The sequence below is a fragment of the Embiotoca jacksoni genome, unplaced genomic scaffold, assembly GCF_022577435.1.
Source record: "Embiotoca jacksoni isolate LCO1_2020_lvr unplaced genomic scaffold, fEmbJac1.0.p SCAF_46, whole genome shotgun sequence".
NCBI classification, from domain to species: domain Eukaryota; kingdom Metazoa; phylum Chordata; class Actinopteri; family Embiotocidae; genus Embiotoca; species Embiotoca jacksoni.
Window position 1 is genome coordinate 2,400,271 of NW_027185399.1, and position 24,000 is coordinate 2,424,270.

General features: G+C 44.1%; 1 protein-coding gene across 6 annotated transcripts in view; it reads right to left on the reverse strand.

The window, feature by feature from the left end:
- Window positions 1-24,000, reverse strand: part of LOC138210414 (dedicator of cytokinesis protein 3-like) — a 116,195-nt gene that overhangs the window by 62,800 nt on the left and 29,395 nt on the right. For all 6 annotated transcript variants that reach the window (XM_069169552.1, XM_069169551.1, XM_069169548.1 and 3 more), the window contains exon 2: window positions 4,490-4,573. In XM_069169552.1, the coding sequence (XP_069025653.1) occupies window positions 4,490-4,573 (84 nt within the window). The remainder of the gene's footprint in view (window positions 1-4,489; window positions 4,574-24,000) is intronic.

Below are 24,000 nucleotides of genomic sequence, written 5' to 3' on the forward strand. Positions count from 1 at the left end.
TCGCCAGGGTTTATTTGTCCATCAATTTCAGCATTTTTTTATCTGTCCGAGAGAACGACGCTATCGTGGTTTAAGCTCCGCCCACAGTGAGACACAGAGATCAGAGGACATGAAACAGCAGAGACTCACGGAGCTGGAAACAAACGGCTGCTCACAAATTAGCTCAATAACATAAATACAAGATTTTCAGCTGGACTGCAACAGAGGGGGCGGAGCTATAATAGCTGTCTGTCACTGAGTGAGTGACATCAAAGTTACACCGCAGGTCGGCTTTTCAAAGTAAAAGCGTACAGAAAAAAAAAGCAAACACAAGCTGTTCAATTTAAACTCTTGTGATACAAAATGTGTGTGTTGAGTATAAATTCATTATTCACATAAAATAAACTCATTCCGCTGGTTTGGGTGGAGCTCAGCTATGTGAAAGATGTCGACAGTCAGCAATCAAACGATCAATAGTTAACAAGCAGGGAAGCAGAAGTTATGCTGGGTCACTGACTCTGTGTGTGTGTGTGTGTGTGTGTGTGTGTGTGTGTGTGTGTGTGTGTGTGTGTGTGTGTGTGCTGATGGCCTAGTTGAGGTATTTGATGCTCATCAATCTGCATCACAGTCAGACACTGACAGACGTGACGCCCCGAAGCCAAACACAGATTCAGTCCACTGCTCTTCGCCCTGCGTGTGTGTGCGTGCGCGTGTGTGTGTGTGTGTGTGTGTGTGTGTGTGTGTGTGTGTGTGTGTGTGTGTGTGTGCGTGTGTGTGTGTGTGTGTGTGTGTGTGTGCGTGTGTTGCTTTTCTATCTTTGTAAGGACCAATGTGAGTAATTTAAAACGAGTCGGTTCAGATCAGAGAAAACTGTTTTAATAGAAAGAACTCAGGTCGGGTTTCAGCAGCCGTGTGCTCGTCAGGAAATAGACCCGCCCCTCCTTCACTGTGATTGGACGGCTGGATATGAAGTGACAGATGACTGCAGCGTTTTTATCCAAAATGCGACAAGGAAAAAAGCTCCGAACGTTCGGGGAACAGACGCAGACATTCACAGTCAAAGTAAATCAGAATTTTTTACAACGTGGGACCTTTAAAGTTCCACTAATAAAAGCACGTCAGCGTTTTCTATCTCCATCCACGGAAATCAGCCTTCAGTGTTTAAAGTCAGAACCGGATGCTTGATGCTGAGAGAACTGGACCGGAGTCGGGTTTAAGACTCGGAGTCAGAAATACTTCACTGGTCGCCGCAGGGAAACTGATTCATGATGCTAAAATAGAAACTCATACCGGCAGAAAGAAGCAATATAATAAAAGGTAATGTGTCCAAATACACGCCTCGTACTTCATGAGATCCTCCCTGTCGGACCTGCAGGACACGACCGCGTGTTTATGAAGCGGCAGCGTTGTTTCCACGTGGCCGGACGTCCATCAGGAGTCTCCACAGACCACAGCTGCCGCAGAACTTCAACCTCGACCGCTGGAAACGAGCCGCGCTCAGCAGCCGGACGGGACGTCGTCCGCCTCCGTCCGACTGGAAATAAAAAGGATTGCGTCTCTGGCTTTTTTCGGACACGTGGAGGGTTTTTACATTTATTTCTATCAAAATGATGCATATTATTACTTTGACCTTCTCAGACTGGCGAGTGTCGGAGAGGAACGTTATTCAACATTTATGGGAGCTGACAAAAGTGAGACGGCGTCACGTCCGTTTAGTCAGAGACAAATGTTTTTAAGGCCGGTCAGAAAACAACGTTAGAGCTCAGACATTTCTGATAAAACTATAAAATAACCTTCAAATCAAACGTTATTGATTAACTTAATTAATTTGACTTAACTTCCATCTTATCGTCCCGAAAAATCACGAAATCCAATTTCTCTGCAGCTTCTCCATAATCTGATTTGAATATGGAGATGGAGGCTTAATTGGCGGGTTAATTAATAACCAATCAGGATTCATCCATCACCCTCGTTAAGATGTTTCCTCCCCAGCCTCTCGTCTAAATGGTAATCAGACCGGACCGGCGGCGCCGAGGCCTGTTTGGAAGGGCTGACGTGAGGACCGGCGTGTGTGTGTGTGTGTGTGTGTGTGTGTGTGTGTGTGTGTGTGTGTGTGTGTGTGTGTGTGTGTGTGTGTGTGTGTGTGTGTGCGTGTGCATGTGTGTGTGTGTGTGTTACATCCACGCATCTGTATATGCATCTAATTGGTCCCCCGTCACGCAGCCTTCCTCTGAAGAAGAGTAATCGTCACATTAGAATAATCATCCCGTTATCAAAATAATTCACAACAATAATCAGCGTCAGAAGTCGAAGAGCTTCTTTAGTGAAGCAGCTTCACGCTGAGCTTATTAAAGACGTAACGTTGCATGCAGGTTTCCGTCGGATCGGTCGCAGCTGCTTTATGAAAAAACTAATTGCTCGTTGACGCGGTGATAAAATACTGGTACTTTAACTCTGCTGCTCCTCGATGGAAGTCTGACGCCTCCTCAAGTCTGATGGCCGTCATCGATATCTTAAGGAGGGAACTTGGAGATTGGATTTCCGTGTCTCTGTTGTTAGATGCGTTTCTGTCTGAGGGCGACCTTTAGGCATGAATGTACACGAGCATCTCCAACTGTCTGCAGCTTTGGGGAAAAGATCTGCAGGATTTCTGCAGCAGCTGAATCTGCACATCAACTGAGATTCATTAAAAGAGAAAGTTGGTGAAATAATAGATTTTTAAAGTGTTTTTCTCACTAAACATCCTCTAATAAATGTCAATTCTGCCTTTGTTCTGAGTTTCTTTTTTTTCCAGAAATGGATTTGCATGTTCAGATAATGACAGAAGTTCAGGGAATCCTGAAAGTGTCTTTGGAGGATGTCGGACAAAAGTTCTCCTCAGTCTGACCCGATAATCGCTGCATGTTGAAGAGAACGCTGCAACCAGAACTCAGATAAAAGACCGGCTCCGTCAGAGAGGAGGGTTACTGGTCTGTTTACTGTGACAGCAAACAGCTTTAATGTGGGACCGACGGACCAGGATGCACTGGGACCGACGGACCAGGACGCACTGGGACCGACGGACCAGGACGCACTGGGACCGACGGACCAGGACGCACTGGGACCGACGGATCAGGATGCACTGGGACCGACGGACCAGGACGCACTGGGACCGACGGATCAGGATGCACTGGGACCGACGGATCAGGATGCACTGGGACCGACGGACCAGGACGCACTGGGACCGACGGATCAGGATGCACTGGGACCGACGGACCAGGACGCACTGGGACCGACGGACCAGGACGCACTGGGACCGACGGATCAGGATGCACTGGGACCGACGGCGCTGATGCTGCTTCCAGCAAACAGATTGCAAAATGATAAAAATCTGAGACTCAATCAAAAGCCACAAAATGAATGCTTCTAAAAAACTTGAGTTGTTTTCAGCAGGATTTTAAATGAAAACTGCAACGCAGCAGATTTATTTACTGGAAGTGATTCAGGAACTTAAATCAGGAAGTGATTCTCTGAAGTGGATCCAAAATACGACGAGCAGCTTGTTCTTTGTCTTTTGTTGGTACAATATCACATATTCTGGCATGTTATGACTCCCCACTGTGGAACAGCACGACATCACGGACAGGAAGGGGTGTGTGTGTGTGTGTGTGTGTGTGTGTGTGTGTGTGTGTGTGTGTGTGTGTGTGTGTGTGTGTGTGTGTGTGCGTGTGTGTGTGTTGCACTGTTTATGAGTGCACGATACAAACAAGTCAAAGACAAACTGTTAAAACGTTGTAGCATCAAGACAAAAAGCAGCTCTCAGAAAATACTAACAGGATTTAATAAAAGGACTCATCAGGTATTATAAAGATGTTTTTAATCCATCTGGGATTTTACAAATCAAAAATCATTTTGCGGTGAATTTCCTCAAAAAAATTGTTATGTCATTTGTGGACTTTAAGTGATTTATTTTTTTTTTTTTGCAGTAAAATTGCAGGAAATAGCAAAATGTAGATTTTTTTTTTCAACTAACCGATAAAGATAAAAGATCAAAAATCTGTGCTGACTTCCTGTGACAATAATCCTGCTGCACATCCCAGAATATTAAGATTTGTAATCTGTTTTTCTTTCTGCTTTGAACTTTACAGCTGGACGTGTGGAGAAAACTCATTTGACATGTTCCTCGTTCTCATCATAAGAGGGGGGCGGAGCCTAATGATTGGAAATGAACACTTATTGTTGGTAATAAAGGGAGTTTTATTTTGAAAGGATGACTTTCTGATGTCATACTTTCAGCAGAGATTCTGAGAGATTTTGTCTTTTTGTTTCAAGGTAAAGTTTGTTCATTTTGACGTGTTCGTTTTATCTTGAATGATTATTGTGTTTTGTTCAGCTGAGGCCGACCCGGGACATTTACAGTGTTTATTAGCGCTGCAGTGCTTCTGTAACTCTGATCAAGGACATCGTTTCTGTATCAAACATCCTCCCACACAGCATCCGAAGAACACGTCCATCAGGGAGGAAGTCTTACCTTCACATTTCTCCAGGATCTGCACCGTCTCTCCGACCTCCAGAGCCAAACCCTGAGTCACGGAGCCGCGGAAGTTACAGACGACTGGGGAGACAAAAAGAGATCAAATATGAACGATTTATATTTCTGGACAATAGAAATGTTTTGTTTTCTTAGTTCACAAACCACATAAATTTTTTTAAAAGGAGTGGCCTCGTGACTGTAACTGTCTGCCTCTCCCATGACAGCATGACGTTAGCAGCGTTAGCCTGTTGAGGAGCAGGCAGCAGCCTTGATGTCAACAGTCCTCATGAACCAGAACACAAACACCTCACAGCTTGTTCTCCTGCTGGAAATCACTGCAGGTCAGATTCAACTCAGGACGACCATTGAACCAGACACAAACCAGCAGGGGGCGCTATCACTCGGATAGCAACGTACTGCATGTCTTCAACAATCAACGCAGAAACTGGATGAAAGTTCAAGAAAGTCACAATGAGCACATTCAGCCAAGGTCAGAGTTCACGCAAAGGTCAGAGTTCACGCAAAGGTCAGAGTTCACCATCCTGGCAGCCGCAGGGAAGAAAACTTCTCTGCAGTTTAACTCTTAAAATCCAAACAAATCAGATTCCACCTTCAGACAGCTTTCTGAGTCCACACACACACACACACACACACACACACACACACACACACACACACACACACACACACACACACACACACCTCCAGGCGACAGGATCGTTTGCATCCGTCTGCCTTCGTCTCTTTTCGCTGTCACCATCTGTCTCCGTCTCTGACATGATCTCCATCTCTGTTATTAGCCCCCCCCCCTCCCCCCCCGCCCCTCCTCCCCCCGTGTCTCTTCATTTGCTGCTGTCATCGCCGCCACTCCGTCAGCTGTCAGAGACGCCGTCGTCCTCTCGCTCCGTCCAGACGAGGAGATAATTAAAATTGAAGCTGCTTCATGAAGCGGTTCCAGACGGATGTGAGCTGAAGCACCGCCGCCTCACAAACCAACTCAGGCTGAATAATTACTTTAAAGACTTGAAAACCGGCCCGAGTTACCTGAACTACGGGCAAGAAGTTGATATATACTTCGCTTCGTATAATGTACAGCAAATACCCATCAGACACTTTTCCTTTGAGCTGTAGAGACAAGTGGTATCTTCAGATTAAAAAGATTATAAAACAGCTTTAGGTGCTAAAAATAGAGTGAAAGTGTCAAAACAATCCGTCCACATAGAAACACACACGGCCTGTATTCAGCAGCTGTTTGTGATGTCACAAACTCACGCTGGGGTCATCTGTCTGCTCTCACCACGGCTCACTGCATGAACAGCCTACAAGACTGAAGCAAAGCTGTGATTGGCCTGAGCGTGTGTCAATCAGAAAAGAGTCGGCCAATCAGGAGAGAGGGTCGTTTCGATCAAGACACAGGAACCAATCAGCTGCAGAGAGTTGATGCTAAAAATAACAAACAAAATAAAAATCTCCTTAATGAATCAAGACTGAAAATAAAACGTATACAAGTTATGTATTTAATTGAAGTTAAAGTAATAATCTCAGATTTGAAAGAGGGTGGGCGGAGCTAAAGCATCAAGCTGACCTCACAGGAGAAGTCCCCCAAAAAAACAGCAGTAATTACCATGTTTCACCACAGGTGTCGCCAAAGAGAACAAAGTGGAGCTCTTTGACCAAAGATGAATTGATCCCACTAAATTCCCGCTTGATGTTTTACAGCCGAGTGAACGTAGTTTAAATCTTTATGATCTGCTCTTCTCCGTCACCCGTTAACACCTCACTTCTCTTTTAGCTTTATAAATCCTTTTCACCTCGACCTCACATCTCGTCTCGTGTGAACCTTGAGTTTGAGTATGACTCCATCGTCCTCCTCTTCCTCCCACCTGTTATCTAAAAGCATGCGTAGAGTTCAGCGCAGACTCATCGTGATCAAAGGACTTTTTTCTTCTTCTGCGTACTGAACTTTCGTCACGACTCCAGAGAACATCACGTTCCTCACTTCGTCTGTTATGTAGAGAAGAGACGGATTCATGACTCACGTCACCACCGCGGCTTCAAACGTGATATAAGTTTGCTCTCAAAATACATTTAGCTTTATTCTCCATTTGAACTCTACTTTCTTTTATTAATGTAAACATTTTTTAAACGAAGGTTTCTGTTCACGATGCAAACAACAGGAACTTCAGGCCGGATGCATCTCTGAGTACAGATCCTCAAATCTGCATGATCACGATGCATGAGGAGACGCACGCAGCCGATACTGAGGGAGAGATTCTATATTTATACCACGTTATCCAGATTAAGCTTTAATTTAACTCAATCTGACAGAACATATTGTGTAATGATTTGATTTGGACTCTTTTTCAATACATTTAAGTGCATTTATACAAAAATGGAAACATGGAAATAAAATCTGGTTCAGAGTTTTGGATTTGTCGCTTCACCTTGTGTTTTTTTTTTTGTTTCTGTCTCGAGGGAGACGAAGCTGAGAGCACACACACACACACACACACACACACACACACACACACACACACACACACACACACACACACTGAATACAGGGATTATCATTGCTCTATCCGGCTGGTATTGGCATTTAGTTTATCCAACAGATTGGGTCAATAGTCTGACAAATAATTCACATCTGTTAAGGCAGTCACACCACTTAGCCTGTGGCCTGTGTGTGTGTGTGTGTGTGTGTGTGTGTGTGTGTGTGTGTGTGTGTGTGTGTGTGTGTGTGTGTGTGTGTGTGTGTCATTCTTTTCCACCGACATGATAATTCAATTTAGAGAAGCGGTGTTTTAATATTTCATTGCTGAATCCACATTATTCCACCTAAACCCAAACTGAAGCGGACGTTCGGCGTAAATTTCAGGACGGTGAATTATTCAAACAGGAACTTTTTTTTTTCTTTTTCCGTAAGTAGGACAAAGACTGTGTGTTTACAGAAAAGATGCGCTGTATAGAAGAGCTGAGCGAAGTCGAGCGCATTATACATTTCCACCTTCGGTTTCCACAGGAAGAGAAGTCAGACAGCAGGAAATAACAAGATCAACACACTCGAATTAACTGCAGTAAAACTTCTCATCTTTTATGAAACGTGATGCTGGACGTCTCCCAGAAGTGTGTTATTAAAAACGTGTGTGTGTGTGTGTGTGTGTGTGTGTGTGTGTGTTTGTGTGTGTGTGTGTGTGTGTGTGTGTGTGTGTGTGTGTGTGTGTGTGTGCGCGCCGGACATGAGAGTTTGATTAGAGTCCACCGGGTCTCAATTAGAGGAGTGAGAGCAACTTTTTCTTCTTTCAGTCCTGCTGTGAGATTTTAAAGTGAAAAGCTGTAATATTTATAGTCGTGATTAAAACTACCAGATTCATGAAGTCATGTTCTCCAAACATGTTGACAGTGAAGGTGATCTGAGGTTACCATGGTAACTTCAGGTTTTAAAATCCGGGTTTTCAGGCCTACGAAACCGGTTCACGTCTTACCGGGATGCATCGCCATGGTAACTGATGACCGGCTACCGGCTACCGGAGCAGGTTACGGTTATAATTTATAAAACCTCCGCCCACTGTTATTGTTATTGTTTTTAAACACTTGTCCATGTTTGTGATTGGTCGGATGCTGCTGACCCCACCCCCTTTTATGTGAACGCGCTCCGAGCTTGATTGAGGAAACCTTTGTTAGGTCGTGTTTGTTAGGTTTAGTTAAACCAGATAACCGGAAGATATCCTGGATGAGTTGAACCTGCCGTCAGCAACTCAGATGACGACATCAAATTCAATAACGTGAAACTTCGGAAATGTCACAATAAATGCTAAATCAGTCTAAAATCATAACTTCTACGTCTTTAACGTGAACAGAGAATAAATTTGATTTCCTCTTCTGTCATAACGTGGACTGATTTGAGAGGTGATGTGAGGACGGCGGGGCGATGCTGGCTGAGCGTCGCCCCCCCGCAGCTTCATGAACCCACAACCACCTCTCAAATCACAGCGCTGCGTCGCGCATGTAAACTAATGAAGACGCACTCTGCAGCAGCCGGATGGAATAATAAGAGGAGTGCGACGCTGCCAGCGGTGAGCAGAGATCGGCACACATCCTCCGTGCAATATCTCCACGATAATATCACAGTGAAAGGAACTCTGGGTAATATTTCATATTAACACGGCTTCTATAAGGGCTCCTCTCAGCTTCATATCGGCGCAGGGATCCTTTGGTTTTCTGGTAGTTTCGGCTCATTATGTTTATTGTTCCTACAGGCGTCACCGCTGGTTGATGACATCGCCGCTGGTTGATGACATCACCGCTGCCAGATGACATCACCGCTGGTTGATGTTTGGGGTAAAACCCGTTTCACGTGTCGTAACATGATGTTTTGATGACACAGCTGATCTGCATGGAGATCCAAACTGCAGCATCGTGTTGAAGCTTCAGAAAGCTGAACGGTGAAAATCTGAAAGTGCAGAGTGATGCTGAGGAACATTTCTCCGAAGTCCTCTGAACGAGATTTCATCCGTTACGACTTCTGAACTGAAACAAAACGTGACGTGCAGAAACACACGACGAGCATGAAAATGCACGATTCCCGCTCAAAGCCTCTTAATGGATTTTTCCACTTCCTGTAAACGATCCGGGACGAATGCACATTGTGTTGCATTTTTCTGCGGCTCTCATGTTTAATGCATCGGATCTGCTGCAGCGCTGGAGACGCGTAACACACGCACGCGCGCGCGCACACACACACACACACACACACACACACACACACACACACACACACACACACACACACACACACACATTTGCTGCTGCGCTCAGTTCACAAAACGCATGAAAGGACATAAACGGGATCCCCGAGTGTGAGGCGGAGGGAGGCGTGTGTATTAGTGTGTGTGTGTGTATTAGTGTGTGTGTGTGTGTGTGTGTGTGTGTGTGTGTGTGTGTGTGTGTGTGTGTGTGTGTGTGTGTGTGTGTGTGTGTGTGTGTGTGCCATCATGCCCTGCGAAAAGATCTCATCCTAATTAAGACATGAATCTTGTCATTTTAACATCTTCCACGATGCCCACAGGCGCACACAGTCTCCAGAGCACTGAGCACTCCGGCAGATGGATCGTTCGTTGTGTGTGTGTGTGTGTGTGTGTGTGTGTGTGTGTGTGTGTGTGTGTGTGCGTGTGATTTTCCTCGTGCCCTTTAGTTGCAGCTGCTCCACCGATGGAGAGATGAGGTTCTTCTAAGTGTGACAAAGTGAAAAAAAAAAGAAGAAGAAGAAGAAGAGAGAAACATGCAGCTTTCTGTTCTATGTGTTCGTTCACACGCGTGTGCAGTGCACACGCACAGAGCTGCTCCCTGCTATTAAAAGGCTAAACGGCACAACGACACGCCTGCACTTTACCGCCCAGCTGCTGCGCTGGAGACATCTCCAACGATAACCAACGGTAACCAACGGTAACCAACGCTTGAGTTTCAGTCAACCGTCACAGCTCAAGTTAAGACGCCAGCTCTGTAAAAAGTCGATTGATGCCGGCGGCGAGAAAACGGTTTTCCTAAAAATCAGTCGATCTTTCCGTCGACTCGTCCTGCAGCCTTTTCATTTGGATTTGATTCATTTTGCACAAATTAAGATTGATTAAGATTTTACAAAATAAAAAAGTAAAAAAGAATTCAGGGAGACGAATAAACAACAACCATAATCTGAAGCCTCCACCTGGATCATGTAAACTTTATTTTCTATAACTGTACATTTTTACTCGCCAAACGTGATTGGCTCATTTTCTGGGCTTTAATCAAACGTGTGAATGAAGAACATGAATAATATTTGATTTCAGATTCCTTCATCAGATTTTTAACATGTGGAAGAATTCGTAGAGAAAACTGTAAAATATGTTGAACGTTAATGTAATAAAACCGCTGCTGTCCTTTACCAGTCTCAGATGTGAAAATGTCAGTGTATAATTTTAATTATCTCTCTTGAGATAAAGACGACGGTTTGAAGCTCACACAGCTCGTAACATTTATCCTCCGACACGTTTAATGGAGGTGACGGATCAAAGGAAACTAAATTCAATCAAAACGTTAACGGTCTTCAGGGAGTTTAAGGACGTCAGAGTAAAATAACAACGGCTTTCCTCCACCAATCAGCAAACCTTTAACGACCTTTGACCCTTTAACGACCCCTCAGACACTCATCTCCGTCCGCTGACGTCTTCTTATGTCCCTTTTTGTCCAATCAATGGTCGAGAGTACGAGGCAGACCATAAAAACAGTCTGTGATTCACTTCCTGTCGATCAGCTGCTCCTGAACTCTGTCAGCTGACGTTTTCTCCACAAGAGACAAAACCAAACAAACATTCGGCTCTAAATGTACCTGAAGTTGTTCTGATAGATTAATAAATAAGACACTCAATAGATAATGAGACTGAATGTCAACTATTAAGTCGACTATTTGAAGGCATTAGAGCTGTGTGTGTGTGTGTGTGTGTGTGTGTGTGTGTGTGTGTGTGTGTGTGTGTGTGTGTGTGTGTGTGTGTGTGTGTGTGTGTGTGTGTGTGTGTGTTCCTTGACCATAATAACGTTTCAGCATGTTGTATTTAAAGTATTCTGGCAGAACTTCTTAGGCCTCGAATTTCTTGTTATTTTAGAGCAGGAAGTGACCATATTTGGACGAGCTGGGGGAGGAGCCAGCGGTGGATCCGACCGATCTGATTGGAAACCTGACGATACTACGTCCCGCCCACCGATAGCTGTAACCTGACTGCACCACAGACCTGTCAATCAAACAGACACGTCCCCAAAAACAGGTCTTGAATCTTCTTTTCTAATGAATGAGGGATTATTTTCAGATGGACCTCCAGAAAACTAATAAGAAGGAGTGACTTTAGCTAACAACACCGAGATAACTGATGGACACATTTTATTCACTTTGGATTTGATGAGAGAAGTTGAATGGGAGTCTATGGAGCCGGAGGCTTTTTGGAGCCGACCTCTAGTGGCACTCGCTGGTATTGCAGCTGAAGACACTTCTGGATCAGAACCATTTTACAGAACTGAAGCTACGAACTCTTTTATAGGTTAAATCCTCTCTTTTTTTTTAACATCTATCATTTGAAGAACATTTTCCTCCAAACAGCAGCTGGCAGGAAGCCGGCTTCGGTAAATGACCACTGAGCAGCTCCACTGGAGCACATGATGCAGCTTTACTTTCTATTTCTCTCCCCGGCGGTCGGAGGATGTAACCGCCGAGCTCCCGCTCGGAGGATTCGGGGGGTCGGACACGCTGACATGTGCACAAACACACACTTTAATCCAGTCTTTATGATTTGGTATTCATAAAGCTGAAAAAGGGGCATCGCTCTCCTGAATGAATCCAAGTGTACACGGAGCCTCACGGCCACAGCTCCACCGTCCTGGTTACAGTTGCTAAGCAATGATCGGAAACCGCTGCTCACATATTCCTTGTAACCGTTTCTGAACTGCTTTTCAGTTAAAGTAGAAGAAATCTTACGATAAAAAAAAGAGCAGAAACAGCCGAGACGTCTCCAAAGAGTCAAAACGGTCCGACATGAGGACACGTTACTGTCGCTGGAACTTAATAATTCATCTGTCCTCTCTGCTGCATGTATTCAGCTGGCCACGTTTATTAATGCACAGCAGACTGCAGTTCTGGACACACACACACACACACACACACACACACACACACACACACACACACACACAGAACAGCTTTCTCTTTCTATGCCCATTTTTGACTCCCTATGTGTGTTTTTCTGAAAGCTGAATTTTGTGTCTTTCCTTCCTCCTGTGTGTGTGTGTGTGTGTGTGTGTGTGTGTGTGTGTGTGTGTGTGTGTGTGTGTGTGTGTGTGTGTGTGTGTGTGTGTATCTGTTATGCATCTCTATGTAGATTTTTGTCTGTTTTGCAACTGTCTCTCTGCATCTACGTCTGATTTTTGTCATTTTCTGACTTACACACTTACTTACACACACACACACACACACACACACAGTGTGGTGAGTTGTAGAGCGACTGCAGTACAAAGCTCCCATGTCAGACTGTGTGTGTGTGTGTGTGTGTGTGTGTGTGTGTGTGTGTGTGTGTGTGTGTGTGTGTGTGTGTGTGTGTGTGTGTGTGTGTGTGTGTATTTCAGTCAGGCCACATCCTTCATGAATGTAAACACTAACATCCAGGTTTGACGGACAGATCCTCTGATGGATTGAAAACAGTCTTCCAGCTCGTTTGCCTCCGGAGACGAAAATATAATTTTGTGATTGACGGCCGAGAAACATCAGGCGGAGACGGACGGACGTCAACACGGGACAAGTGTGGGGAGGCAGAGGATGACCCACGGATAAAAACAGAAAGAAATAAAAGGCATGAAAAGAGTTAAAGGTCAAATATTGAGATATTAACTCTTTATGGTTCACAGGAGAGGAAACGGTGAGGGACAGAAAACTACGCAGGATTTAGATGATGGAGGGAAAGAGGGACGGAGAGACGGAGGGATGGAGGGACGGAGGGACGGAGGGACGGAGAGACGGAGGGATTGGAGTGGTGGAGTAACGGCAGGCAGAGATGAGGAGAGAGGAAGGAAACATAAACAAAGAGGTGGATGACTCGACAAAAAGACGACAGAAAAACTGAGATTATATCTGGCAGGTAAAAACCTAAAAATGCAGACAGAAGTATCTGATGGAGAGAAATTCATCCTCCGTCTTTATCTCCAAGGTCGTCTTTTATGTCCTCCAAGGTCGTCTTTCATCTCTGTCAGGAGTCACTCACGACGCTCTCGAGCACAAACACTCCAGCGAGAAGGACTTTTTGTCCTGAGAGACTCCTGAGGACATGTTGGACTTTACTTGAAGTAATTGAGCTAACTGAACGTCCCAAAGATGGACGTACATGTGACAGCAGCGGAGGAAGATGAGGGCGGAAACCTGAAGCTAAAAGGTCGCTGATGGACGGACAGAAGCAGAGACGGAGACACAAAGAAATATAGAACTAAAAAACAAACCAGAAAGAAGTTGAAATTCTGATCTGATGGTAAAAATACTCCACAACAATTCAAAGTCCTGCTTTGCAATAGAATCTGGAAATTTTGCAAAATTCCTGCAATTTTCCTGCAAAACAGTCGACAAAAACAGCTGTAAAAGTTTTACAGCATAAAGTCTCCTTTCAAAATAAAACCGACTTTGTTACCAAAAATAAGCGTTCATTTCCAACCAGCAAGGCTCAAAACTTCACAAATTACATCGCAGTTTTTCAGAAAATCTGCAGCAAAATCAAATATTTTTGATCACAACAACCACAGAAATCCTGGAGGGACTTTTATTTAAACGACATATAATCGTTCAGTTTTTAATAAACTGTCAGTCAGTGAAAACAACAGAAAAAAGGCTGGATGGAGAGCACAGAGCTCCAGAACCAGAGATGAACAAATAAAAAACACTGACAGCTCGAAACAAAAAACCTTGATCCTCAGACAGAGAAGCAGATTCCCTGACTGTCGTCTGTAATGATGGGATGGATGAAAAGATGTCGGGGGTCATGTGGGGATCACAGGACGAGGATTAGAAGAAGAACCGGATCAGGCAAGTCATGTTTAGATGAGTTGTTGGGAAAATAAATTGCTAAACTGCAGCATGAAGAGAATAACAGACTCAAAGCCTCAGAGGTCAAAGGTCACTGAGGCGACGGACTTTTACCTCTTAAAAGGTCTTTAAGGTCAAATGTGACACTACGAACGAGACAATAAATATCATCATCTGATAGAATATCATCTATGGGTACGATTAGAAACAGGAAGTAGAAACAGTGTGTGTGTGTGTGTGTGTGTGTGTGTGTGTGTGTGTGTGTGTGTGTAAGAAGTGGGTTATGCGACATAAGGCCGTGGGACTGTAAGCCCTCTTCAATCTGTCATACATCCACATCACATCATCGTGTCGCGGCCGGCCTCCGCTGCCCGTGAGGAGGTTTTCAGTTCAGTTTATCAATGACACTCAGCCGGCAGGTGGGGGTTCGATTCCTCCTCCTTCTCCTCCTCCTTCTCCTCCTCCGAGCACATCCAAACAGTCCGAGTGGAGAAGAAGAAACAAATCAAAGCGAAGAGCAGCAGAAGAACAAATTAAAAAAATAAAAAAGAGACGTGGGCTAAAAGTTTTGGAGCGTTAAGTAATCGATGACTTTCTTCGAACCCTGCTGGCGAGCGGTGGTGGAGGGGGAGGGGGAGGGGGGGGATTTATTTCATATCAGACGTCTGAAACCTTCGACGCTCGCTGGAATAATCGTTGCACTGCAGGACTGCAGCCAGAAACATCCTGGGTTTGAACAGCGAGCGCATTGAGCCTCCAACGACGGAGGAATCTGAGACGCATCGATCGGCCTGATTTCAGGAGTTCAGCGTGTTCGGCCTCTTAAACGATCAACATGTTTTGTGCAGGAAAAAACTGTTTAGTCGAGACGTCCTGACGCAGTTTTAACAGGTGACACCGAGTCTGTTTATACGACATGATATCATATGATTATCATGACCATGACACACTGCTCTCTGTCTGAGTGAGAGAGAGAGAGAGTGTGTGTGTGTGTGTGTGTGTGTGTGTGTGTGTGTGTGTGTGTGTGTGTGTGTGTGTGTGTGTGTGTGTGTGTGTGTGTGTGTGTGTGTGTGTGTGTGTGTGTGTGTGTGTGTGTGTGTGTGTGTGTGTGTGTGTGTGTGTGTGTGAGAGAGACAAAGCTTCATCCAGCGGAGAGCCGGGGATTTGATGAGTGAAATTGAAATGTGAAATGGCTTCATAATCTCTCTGCCAGACAAAGACAGGAGAGCAGGAGGTCAATCCCAACTCACACTCACTTCGTCGGCAGGAAACACTGTAATGAAATAAAAAAAATAAAAACCTGCGCCAACACAAAAAACACTTTGGGAAATAAAGGTTGGACGATTGAATTTTGTAGTTCTGCTGCAGCCGATTTACCCCGATGGAGACGGATGGAGAGAGAAGGAGGAATGAAATGAGACTGAGGAGGACGAGGGAGAAGTGATGAGGAGGTGGTGGGGGAGGGGGAGGGGGGGGGGTGTAAACTGAATGAATGGAAAGGAAAAATCTGCTTATACTAATGCTAACGTTAGCAGCTAAAGCTACCGCTAACTGGCTTTTAGAGTCTCTGAAAATACGATGCAAACGGTTGTCGACGGCAACGTGTGGTTTTAAAAGCTTCACTACAGTTTAGAGAAAAATACTGTAGTTTTTACTTCACTGCATTTATTTGTTAATTTAAGCTATGACTTTATTTACAGATTAAACTTTTACAAACAAAAATGGAAGATAAATATGATGCAGTTAAAAGACTACACGGCCAAACGTACACAAAACATTTCAAACTGTCTGAATCTCAACCGACTGCAGCAGTAAAACGGATGTTTAAAGCACATTTTTCTGACGTTTTCAACACCAAATTTGGACTTTTGGTGGAGAATTCTTACACTGAAGAGTTGTTAAATGCCTTCTGAACAAACACCTTCTGATCTGATGATATAATGTGGTTTTCTAGCATTTTGTCCGTCTCCGTAGAGATCCGTCTCTCCCTGTGTTGCAGCGATCATTGCTATAAACGTTCACACTATTTATTTTTTATTGTGGAAAAAGTCAAATCCCATCACAGCATCCCTTAGTGTTGCCCGGGGCGACCAGAGACAAGCCAAAGAGTAATCAGCTGGTGCTGCCGCAGAGGGCAGCTGGTTCAGGAAGGGAGGAGGAGAGAGGAGGAGAGAGGAGGAGAGAGGAGACGGGAAAAGAGACGAGGTGAAGACGGAGACGAAAAGGAACTGAGAGAGAGCTGCTCAACGAGACCAAACCAGGAGAGAAAAGTGCACAGAAATGGATAATAACCGAGATGTTTTGTATAATAGTTTTCAGATACCACTTGTCTTTTAATACGGGATGACCTCCGCATTAGTTAGTCGAGGTAGTTTAGGTAACTTCTGCCTCGTTAACATGTAAATTTATGCATCAAGGTGCTACAAAATCTAATTAGATTTCCTTCTCTGTGGGGAGGTGGCGCGAGTATGATGTTTCTATTATGTACGGTGTTTGAGTTTAACAAGAAAGTGGCCACACACACACACACACACACACATACACATACACACACACACACACACACACACACACACACACCACACACACACACACACACACACACAGCATGAAGAAAACCATGATATGCTAAATAATCTCACATTAAACCAACTGAGGGTGAACGCAACATATAAAAAGACTAGGTTCAAGTTGAATTGAAAAAAGCAGCAAATGTTCAACACGAATGGAGAATTGTTTCACCACAGAAACACTTCAATCTACGGGATGAAGGAGGTTTTTCTGGATGTCAGTAAAGCATTTGAGTCTTTTAAGAAGAGAATTATTATGTCTAAGTTATGCACTTGCATTGACAGAATTATATCTGTTAAATCAGTATGTCAGAATGAATCAACCTGTCCGTCCACAGGCGTCCCTCAGGGATCTATCCTGGGCCCGTTGCTATTTACATTACAAATCAATGATTCACCATCTGCGTGTGCATTTCCCTTTAAATGTAGGTGTTTGTTTTGAAGGAGACTCGGTCGCAGGTGAGCAGCACCGCTCTAAAACAATCACAAACAAATATTTCAAATCTCTGACAAGAGATCGGTACAATTTCAGCACAGCCGAGTAGATTTAAATCTATTTGAGTTGAATTTAATGCATTTTATTTCTATGATTTTAAATGTTCCTTTGAGCGGTTTTCTTGTATGAAAGGTGCCATACAAGTAAAGTTTATTGTTATTATTACATGTCTGCTGCTTCAGAATCAATTTATTAGTCCATCTTATTTATCAGATTTAATTGTATTCTATGAGCCTTCTAGGACCTTCGGGTGTTCTGTTACTGGCTGGTAATGTAAAGCACTTTGTGTTACAAGCCTTTTGTTGACTTTTCTTTTAAAACTAATGCAAAGAAATGTTTAATTTGCACTCTGTTCTGTCTTCAGTCTGAACTCTGAACTTTTCTGTCTGCTGTCACCTGTTGTTTTTAATCTACTTTGCTTTTATGGTCTAGAATGATTTCTATACTTTTGGTACTTTTTTTAAATGTATTTTTCTTTGTTGTGGTTCGACTGTTTCATTTACTTCTATTAACATTAATATTCCGCTTTTCTTTGTCTTCTATTATTTTCCTCTTTGCAGCAGTTTAGCTGAAAATTCAGTCCAATGTGAGCCTGTTTACTGAAATCCATTAATGTATTTTTGTTTTTATTATACTTCTGCATCCTTGTAAATGATCACAACTGTTGTTGTTCTGTCCAGGGACAACAGATGAAAAACAGACTACTGAATAACTCTGCTGCCTCCACAGTGTTCGGTTTCTTTTATTTTAGTGTGCACTGTGGCTGTTAAATAACCAATAAATAGATTCAAATTCAAAACATTGCTTCCTTTTAAAGCCCAACAGGGAAACATGCTGCATGCAGATGAGCTGCAGTCCGTACAGGATCAGTGAGGTCATTTTCTGAATCCAAGTCTGTAAAAAAATCTGCACGATGCATATTTCCTTCGCACGATATTTATACATGCGATGCCTCCGAACGTCTCACTGAGCAGCAGGTTCCTTTAATTCATGTTGAGAGTCCGTTCCTCATGTAACACGCTCCAGTTTATCTTCTGCACCGTATGAACAAACAGCAGCTGCAAGTACTGGAGTCACTTCACTAGTTTACATAAATGTAGATGCATTTAATTAAAAGGGTCATTTAGCATATTTAGCATATGTAAAAACCCGGCTTGATCATTATTCAGGTTGCACATCTCAGCGTATCCGCTCACGGCTCGCTGGCCGCTCACATCAGACGTGTTCAGCCTTCGGTGGCGGCCGTCCAACGGAGCTGTCGGTTCAGCTTCCGCTTCCCCGTCGGACTGACGGCGCCCCGGCCTCGGACTGACGGCGCCCCGGCCTCGGACTGACGGCGTCCCGGCCTCGGACTGACGGCGTCCCGGCCTCGCACCGACACTCAGCCGGCTCCTTCCTACCGCTCACTCTCCACCACGACACCGACACCGACAGGATTAAAACAGGACTTCTGGATGGAGCCTGAGAATCCATGTCGTCATTTATTCTTTTCATACTCAACTAAGAATCCGAGAACAAACAAAAAAAATGCGGGTTTCATTCTTCTTTCAATTTGATGCTCAAGTGAAACAAAGGAAGTAAGAATGTGTGATTTGTAAGAGTTGCAGAGTCTTTAGCGTGATTCAGTTTTGCTGAGCTCGACAATAAATCACAGAACAGAACGTTCTCCACTGAAACGCTGTGAAGATTTATTGACTTTGTACTTCATGAGAGAAGTTGAATGGGAGTCTATGGAGCCTTTTTGGAGCCGACCCCTAATGGCCGTCGGTGGTATTGCTCTTTATGGGACTTCCGCATTGGCCAAATTTTTTTTTAGACCTGGCAGCTACGTCCACTTTTAAATACAGTTTATGACTGTTTACCTATAATTTCCGTAGACGTATTAACTGCAACACACGACAGAGTTTTTCCTTCTGTGAATCGAGGGTCTGAGGACGAAGGCTGCGTAAATAAAACCGAGTGGAAACCGTGAACTTTGCTCAGTGATTAATAAACTATGAATCCAAACGGGGTCATGTTCTGCTTTCTGCTGGCTCTCTCCTCTACGTGTTTATTGAAATGCATCCCCCCTCGCCTGCGACGACCTCTGGACCTGCGATGGCCGCTGTTTGACGATCGGCCTGCTGACTCGGCAGTCTGAATAAAACATGCGATGTGGGAATGATGAGCCTCTGAAGGGCACCGCGACACGCACCGGTTCTCCACATCACCTCCCTCCGCTACCAATCGCTCCGGATTTCTTCGTCCATCTCTTTTCTCACTACGCGTATTAAAGCACCGATGTTGTAGTATTCATAAGTATTGGTTCCACGCTCCGGTACTGAAGAGATTTTATTGATTTCTGACAGTGAGAAACAGCTCTACATTCTCCCAGCATATATCCTGTCATAGATTTCTGGTTCCAGATTCCCTCTACTGTCCTTCAGATGGACGGCGGCGGCTGCTGAGGGAGAGGAGGGAGCCTCTTCTTCATTTCCAGCCTCTGGGAGCTGTCAAGCTGCAAAACCTGCAATCTAACGAGCGCCCGTGTTCACCGTCGAGGAAACATCCAGCTCTTCTTCCTGTTCTTCACGTTTACGACTCGTTTTATTAGACGTTTTTTTAATAATTCAGAAATCAGTGTTAGAAATTCAACAGCTTCCGTGGTTCAGCCCGACCTCTGACCTGCTTATGGAAATAAACCGAGAGACTTCCCTTGCGGTGAAATCAATAAGGTATCACATTATCATTAACGTGAGCGTCTCTGGACCCGTTTTCCACATAACGGCCGTTCACTCAGCGATAACTGCTTCTGGCTCAGAGATCTGCAGAGAGGACGTTTTTTTTAAGTTCCTGAGATAAAGATGAAGAGCGAGGAAGACGAGGCAGATGGTCACAGCTTCCTAAAGTGCTTTAAAAGAGGATTTTTATGCTGATTATCTTGTATTTGAAACTATTTTTGGATCATTAATGTGGGTGGGAATGAGGAGTGATGATCCATAACAACAACAGTTGCTGCACTAATGTGTGATGTGCTTCCTGCAGTGGTGGAGAAGTATTTAGACCCTTTACTTCAGTAAGAAGTACTAACTCTCAGGGTTTTAGTTTCCACTAAAACACTCCACCGAGTGTTTCTACAGATTCACTTTGAGCTCTTTTTTAACCCCGTTTGGTGATTAGTGTTTTCATGGCAGCATTTCTAAACTGAATATTTGAATAAAAATGGTCCAAAAAGATGTGGAAATGTAGAGATTTTAGTCAACTAACTGCCCCTCACCGCTAAGACGGACGGAGCACGAATTTCAAATCTTCAAATTGTGGTTATAATCTACAAAGATTGTTTAGTATACGTGACTATCGATCTTCCTTATGTAAAATGTAATCTGCTGATTCTGGTCACAATTAATCGATTCCTTTCTCTGACTCTCTGAAAAGAAGTCAAACAGTCAAAACTTCAAAAATAAAAGCTGCATGTGTTAAACGTTTGACATCTTGTGATTGAGAAAGAAATGAATTCATTATTTCACCTCTACTTGCATGATTTATCGTAAAGCATCATATTTGGTCATTTCTTCATATGTTTATATATAAAAAAAATCTTTTTTTTTAAAGTAATTTATGTTGAGTTTAGTAGAAGGTAAAATATTTCTGTCTGAACTGAAGTAGAGAAGAAGTAAGAAAACTCTGTCCTTTAGTATACTTCTTACTGGAAAGTACTCAGATTACATTCGATTACTGTGAAACACAATTAAAGAGAACATCCGTACGAAGCTGATTTCACAATGAGGTTTTGGTTCCTGCTCCTCTCAGACGGAGCAGAGACTCCCGTCCTAACCGCTCAGCTCAGCTGGTCGCCTCCGGTGTTGTATTGAATCATTCATCAGCTTCTAACTTTGCCAGCTACTGTAAAGCCCGAGCGGCCGCGGGCTTTGTCTTTTCCATTTGGGTCAGAGCGCAGCCCCGTCTTGCGTAAGCCTCGACTCCGCACGGCCAACTTCCTCCGCTGGGTGAAGGACCGGCGGCGGCTTGCTGAGCAGCAACACAGCTGGATTTATTGTGTAACTCAATTAAGTGAGCGAGGGGACGCCACCCTCCTCTGGTCATTCTCTCCGAGTCCCAAAATCCATCGATATACAGCATGAAAAAGAAAAAGGGCGGGAAAATCAAGGATGAGTCAAACCCTTGTAGTTGCGTAAGTGCATTAGCAGACCGAGGCCTCGGGACGCCACGCAGACGACCGCCGAGCTCCAAACACACACTCACTACGTTCCCCTTCAGACCAGGTGATACTGGAATAAGAGCCCGGGGATGATGTCATTACTCCGCCTCCTTTAAAAGTATAAATTCAGATAACCTGCCCGATTCTTCCTCTTTGATTCAGTTATTGTAAAAAGAAACAACAGAAACTACTTCCTGAAATAGAGCAAATCAATATAATGAGATTATCTGGACTCCATCCCGGAGGTTTGGACTACATCCCTAATAAAAGGCCAACCGGCCTGCCAAGTGTTTTATTAAACTGCCACTGAACCGTTCACAGAGATTTGTTTCATTACTTTACTTTTTCTAAAAACAATCCATTAAGAAGTTAGATGTGGTTGCTTCTAACAAGCAAAAGAAAACTGTCCCCAAAATAAGAGAAGAAACACAAAATATCACGTCAGAAGTTTCCCACTGATTAAGGTCAAGTATAAGTCGGACCAACTTTTTCCCGTCTATTCCTATTATCTCGACACGGAGGACATGGAGGACACGGAGGACACGGAGGACACATCATAGCAGCAGAGAAGACGCAGTCACTCACACAATATTGATTTAACTTAGTGCTACCAGCAACATGTGGCTCTTCAGCAGCACCTACAGGCAGCTGGAGGAAACTACAACATCAACACGGTTCTAAACCTCATAAATAAATGTGTTGAGATGAACCTGATAGCTAATTAATGTGAACACAACGATCAACACAACGTTACACATCACGACACACTCTGACATCACTATAACGTGAAAAATAACAAGCTGAAGTTAGCATATAACCATGGTAACGCTCTAAAAATAAAGATTTCTATTTGCACCGTAATTTGTGATGAATATTTGTTTTGGTTAAAACGGGTTTTATGAATTTGATAATATAAACGGTCTCATTCAGGATCAAACGGCATCGCTACCAGTTTCAAACATTTTGAAACAATAAAAATATAAATTAAAAGTGAACTGATATAAAAATCCAATTTTAATCACAGCTTCAGATGTGAGTCTTCCTCCCCTCCACAAAACAACAACGAAAGAGATGATGAAGTTTGTGTTGTGAAACCAGATGGTGCAACAAGAACAAGAACACCCGACTCAGCTCATTAATTATTTGTCATTAACAAATGGTCCGACAGCTGAGTGGGACCAGGATTACCAGTCCATCCTGCGCACAGTAAAAAAATAAAAAATAAAAACCTACAGACAGATGCCATTTTGTTGTTGTGGGCGGAGCCAGCTTTGATAAATCTCACTGCAAAAGGCTTCGAAATGATGTGCGATTACAAATGAAGTGCAGCTTCAGTGTGACGACAAACGGCCGACGGGAAGAAGACCAAGTGAGAGGACGCTTCAGCCTGTGTGTGTGTGTGTGTGTGTGTGTGTGTGTGTGTGTGTGTGTGTGTGTAAAATAAAATGTTTTTAGTGTTTCGACACGGATTAATGATCATTTCCTATAATCCCAGCACGCCTGTTAGTGTACAATGGCCGCGTAAGGTCCATCAGCTGCGTGCAGCCAGTAATTGATTTGTTTGAAGTCGGGCAGAAGGAAGAGAAGGAGGAGGAGGAGGAGGAGGAGGAGGAGGAAAAGGAGAAGAAGGAGGAGGAGAAGGAGAAGGAGGAGAAGGAGGAGGAGAAGAAAGAGGAGGAGGAGGCCTGCTGGTGGCGTGTCTTTGGACAAAAGAAGCATTAGTCCAGATTAATCGGGATTAACGGGAAGAAATTCTGATGGACAGGACCCCCCCCCCTCACCCCCTCCCTCCAAAAAAAAAAAGAAAAAGAAAAATCCCTCCACTCTCCAGGCTCATTGTTGCTCCACCCACTCGAAGGCTAACCAGATTAAAATGACATTTCACTGGTGCTAATTGTCAGGTGGAGACAGCAGCCGTGGGTTTGTTTGTGTGTCGGCGGCAGCGTGTGCGGTCCCGTCGGAGGGTGTTTCTGCGTGAGACCTCCTCCCCGTCCCGACGTCCAAACGCTGAGTCATGCTGGCCCGTAAACGGCACTTCTGCTGCAGCGCTTCGGTCTGGAGGATTTCTGTTTAATGACGCTGATGTAATCTGGTTCAAATTCAACTCTTGTGAAAGAAAGAAATAAGAGTCCAACACTGACAAACTGAAGTCTACAGAGCTGAAACCGTTTTATCTGCAAAGCAATGAATCGGCTTCGATTATTCTTTGGTCTTTTTATTTGAAAAAAATTTCCTAGAATTAAAAAAATTCAACTGAACTGTGAATGTTTGCTGGGATTCTTCGTCTTCTCTTGAACTAAGGTCAAACGCTGCAGGAAGCAACGACCTTCAGGAGGAAGTCTTCAGAGTGTCGTCGTTAACGTGACCGCTGGTACGAGAACATTTGTGATGTCACCGTGGAAACATGAAACTGGAGCAGAGAAACTTCAGAGTTTGGGTCCAATTTTTGGGGGAACAGAAAATCAGTCAACACACCCGCTTACAGTCGAGTGTTCTTGAGCCCATGCAATGATTTCCACCGCAGAATCATGTGTGATTTTAAAGCAGCGCTGCCTGAGCGCTGGTTGTGCAACCATGAATTCGTCCCCCAGAGTCAGACTGTCAACACTGAGTTCCACTGGGACCTTCTGAGACGTCTGAGGGGAAACATTCACTGTG